Below are 4,137 nucleotides of genomic sequence, written 5' to 3'. Positions count from 1 at the left end.
CCTTTTTTTAAAGCGGGGGTATAAAAAGGTTGTCTATTATATTTAAAACACAGACTTCTATACAAAAAAGTTGTACCCTGTTCCGATTGTTATTATTTCATTTCGTATTTCATTTCGGTGAGAGAAAAAAAAAGTTTACTTTTTTCGTGTTTTCTGGACTTTATAAGTTGTTTTCGTATGAAGATTAAATGTTCATTAACATATCTTTTTAATTGCAAACAAAACAGAAAGTACTGACTGATAAATGAGACATTTAATCATTTTAACAAACATTGTTGATCTCAAATATATGTTCTCACTTACCATACTTTGATTCAGATTTATATGTTCTGGGCATCATTTTGACTGTAGTGGTGTGCCATCTTGGCTTTTTAATTTTACCGGTCCGTTTCCTCGATACAATATTGGTTCTATGTTTAGTTGTTGATCTTGCTATGCGTGTTGGTTTTGCCGTCGATGTTGGTATGGTTAAGGTCATTCGTGACCGCGCTTTTAAAGTAGTTTGTACTGTTTTCATTACTATAACTGGTATTGTCGTCCTTTTATGTTTTTTTGTTGTCTGCGATGTTGGTGTGTTTGAAGTCTCCATTGGCAGGGAATTAATAAGAGGTAGTGTTGTTATAGTAGGTGAAGCTGTAACTGTCGTGCTTTTGTATGTTTTTGTTGTTGATTTCAATATTGGTGTGTTTGAAGTCGTTAATGACAGGAAATTAATAGAAGTTGGTGAAGTTTTCATCTGTGTACATATTATTGTCGGCCTTTTATGTGTTGCTGGTGCTGAATATGTCCTGAGATTGAACGTCGTAGCTTGATTTGATGTTCTTAACTTTCCCGTTTCTCTCAACGGTAACGATTTACTTGTTGAAACTTTTTTCCTGATTATAGTTTGTGATTTCGTTGGTAAAGTTGTGGCTAATGATGCTTTTACTGGTGATAATATTACCATTGATGTGAAAGTGTTTCGTTTTGTTGTTGGTATTTTTGTCGGAAATATTTTTACTGATTTGGATATAAGCAAAGGTTTTGTTGATGTTTTTGTTTTGTTACTCGTTCCCGATAATGTTAATTTTTTGTTTGTTGTTTTTGTCTTTGTTCCAGTTGATTGAATGACTGTTTGCGTTGTTTGCCCGTATGTTTTCGAGATTATCGAAGCAGATACAAATGGACTCCTTGTTGTAAGCTTAGTAGTAGTTGTGAATGGTGTCGCCTTCAAACTTATAGTTGACACAGATTTGGATGATGTCGTCTTGAAATTAATAGTTGACACATTTTTGGATGGTGTTATCTTTGAATTCACAGTTGATATATATTTCGACAGTGTCGTCTTTGAACATATAGTTGACACATATTTAAATGGTATCGTTTTAAAATGTATAAATGACAAAGATTTGGATGGTGTCGTCTTAACTTTGGTAGTTGACACAGATTTTGAGGATGTCGGTTTTGTACTTGTATTTGATACATATTTAGAATGTGTCGTCTTTGAATTTATAGTTGACACATATTTAGATGTCATAACCGAATTTAAATGTAGAGTCGCTGAAGTTAAGTCTTTTGTATTGGTTGCAGTTGAAGTTCTTGGTGTAGTGATGTTTGTTGGTACGAATTTTGACAATGGAGTGATTGTTTTATCATGTATAGTACCATTATTTGTTGATATATCTGTTGTATTTTGTGCTGTTTGTGTTAAAGACCCTGTTGCACTATGTGTAATGTTGGTCGCTTCTTTTTTCGTATTTGGTACAATAGTAGTTGATATAATAGATGATGAGGTTACGATAGGTGTTGGTTTTGAAGCTGTATGGTTTGTTCTTGTTGTTGATATTGACGTTTGAGGAATTTTAGAATTTTGCGTGATTGTTGTCACTGGTAAGATTGGACTTTGTATGGTTGCATCTGTTGAGGTTCCACTTTGTACAGTTGTTGCTTTGGATAAGGTTCTGCTTTGAATAGTTATTGTTGATGGCATGGTGATCTCTAATTTAGAAGCATTTATTGCTTGTATGGTAGCCGTCATTGTTTGAAATGAAATTGTTGAAGATGCCGTCCTTTGTATAGAGTCCATCGTCTGTGTTGTATTTGTTGGTAATGCTGGAATTGTTCGAGTAACTGATATCGTTGATGTCTCAATTGTCGATGGTAATGTGTCTGTGTGTGTCACTGATATCGTTGATGTCTCTATTGTCGATGGTAATGTGCCTGTTTGTGTAACTGATATCGTTGATGTCTCTATTGTCGATGGTAATGTGCCTGTTTGTGTAACTGATATCGTTGATGTCTCTATTGTCGATGGTAATGTGCCTGTTTGTGTAACTGATATCGTTGGTGCCGCAGTTGGTGGTGTTTCTGTATTTGTTACTTCAGATGTTGCAGTCATCGTTGGTATGGTTGTTATTTTTGATTTCACTGTCGTCTTAACTGTATCTATTGTTTTAAATGCAATATTAAAGTGTTATACTATTAATAAAATTGAGTTTGGAATGTAATATGTTTTATCTACTGGAAGGATTTTTTATAAATAGTTATAATTTTTCAAGGCATTTTTCGAAATATCTGTCCGGGGTTAAGGTCAATAAAATTTGGAAAATACTTTTATATAGGGAAGCGACAGTAATTTTGCATTGCAACAGGCAAGCTACGGACCCCTCAACTAGTTGTAACATGGTTTTGTTACTAGCATGGAGCCTTCTCTATATAGACGAAGTATCAGATTTAAATTCCCAATCCCGACTTAACGTGGCTGCATACTTACACATCATGCACAGACAAACGAACGACCCAAATCGGAAAAAAACCCACTAAAGTTGTTTTTGTTATTTATGCTAAAACTGAGGTGACTCACTTCAGTTATTTCAGATCAGTTTACGAACAAATTAAAACAAGAACATTGTTGACAGCATTTTGGTGTATGGTCTTGAAAAGGTATGATAGTCCGTCGGAAGTGGACAATAAATGGCTGACCCATGTTAAGAGAGAGCAATATATCTTGCACGTAAAATACACCCTTGTAGATTTAGAAATTGAGCAGGCTAATGCCGCTACAAGGCAGCACTCGCACCTGCAAAGTTAAAAGAGATTAATATAAGTTGTAATATCTTGTTTCCCAATCCACTATAAATTAATATGTGTAAACTAACAAAAATAAAACATCTTTAATGTCGAAACGCTCTTAACTAAACATGTGAAACTCGTGTTAGTAAATACGAAAAATGGTGTTGGTGCTAATAAAGTATCATAAGACCAATAGTAAAGTATGCTCTATATCTGTGTTTACCTGTTTCACAGTTGATTCCTGTGTACCCTGGAATACACGAACAGCTGTATTTGTTGGTATGATCTCTACAACTCCCGCCATTTTGACACGGATTTGATACACATTCATCAATATCTATCAATCAGAGATCAGATTTATTAAATAAAAACATTTTATTAATCATACAGATTATTTCAATTTTTATACAATGGAACTAATGCAAGTTTTTTTGTCAGACTTTTTTTCATTATAACACAAAAAATTTCAATATTAGTTTCTTACTAGTTGATTGGTCTACACATTCATGATCATGTCGTATGTCTTTGGCAATATATATGTTATTGACAAAAAGTCGGCTTATGTTCCATGCCTGGGATATATTCTTATTAGCCGTCAGGCACTGACGTGATACCGTATACACATATGCCTTTATCCAATGTGAAGCCCAAATAAAGATGATATTGTACTGGCGTGTTCTGATTGTGTAATTATTTACCATTATTAGCTTCGTTTTTATGTTCGTAGGGGACATAGGCTCATAATCTCTGCAAATGTTACTAATCAAAATTGCAGAATTACCTGGAATATTTCTCTCCAGAATATTGTATCTTTGTTTGACATGTACCAATAGATACAATGAACAAGAAATAAAACTTGTAATAGGAAAAAACTCAGATTCCATTTAAAACAAACAAATTGTATAAATTTTCAGCTAAAACGTTCTTAATCTTTTCGGCTTACACAGTAGAATAAAAAGTAAAATCACAAAAATACTGAACTCCGAGGAATATTCAACCGGAAAGTCCCTAATCACATTGCGAAATCAAATGTCAAAACACATCAAACGAATGGACAACAACTGTAATATTCCTGACTTGGTACAT

General features: G+C 33.8%; 1 protein-coding gene across 1 annotated transcript; it reads right to left on the bottom strand.

Moving 5' to 3' along the window:
* Nucleotides 1-295: 295 nt before the first annotated feature.
* LOC139494462 (mucin-2-like) lies at nt 296-3,387 on the bottom strand. Its single transcript, XM_071282623.1, has 2 exons — nt 3,275-3,387; nt 296-2,424 (listed from the first exon to the last, which is right to left on the bottom strand). The coding sequence occupies exon 2, from the start codon at nt 2,375-2,377 to the stop codon at nt 296-298; it is 2,082 nt and encodes a 693-aa protein (XP_071138724.1). The 5' UTR covers nt 2,378-2,424; nt 3,275-3,387.
* Between the last annotated feature and the right edge of the window lie 750 nt (nt 3,388-4,137).

The sequence above is a fragment of the Mytilus edulis genome, chromosome 11 (assembly GCF_963676685.1).
Source record: "Mytilus edulis chromosome 11, xbMytEdul2.2, whole genome shotgun sequence".
Taxonomy (NCBI): domain Eukaryota; kingdom Metazoa; phylum Mollusca; class Bivalvia; order Mytilida; family Mytilidae; genus Mytilus; species Mytilus edulis.
Note: the sequence above shows the minus strand (reverse complement) of the source record. Positions and strands in the feature narration are given on the sequence as shown.

Excerpts from the sequence above, each read along its gene's own strand:
- LOC139494462 (XM_071282623.1), bottom strand. The coding sequence starts at position 2,377 with ATGACTGCAACATCTGAAGTAACAAATACAGAAACACCACCAACTGCG.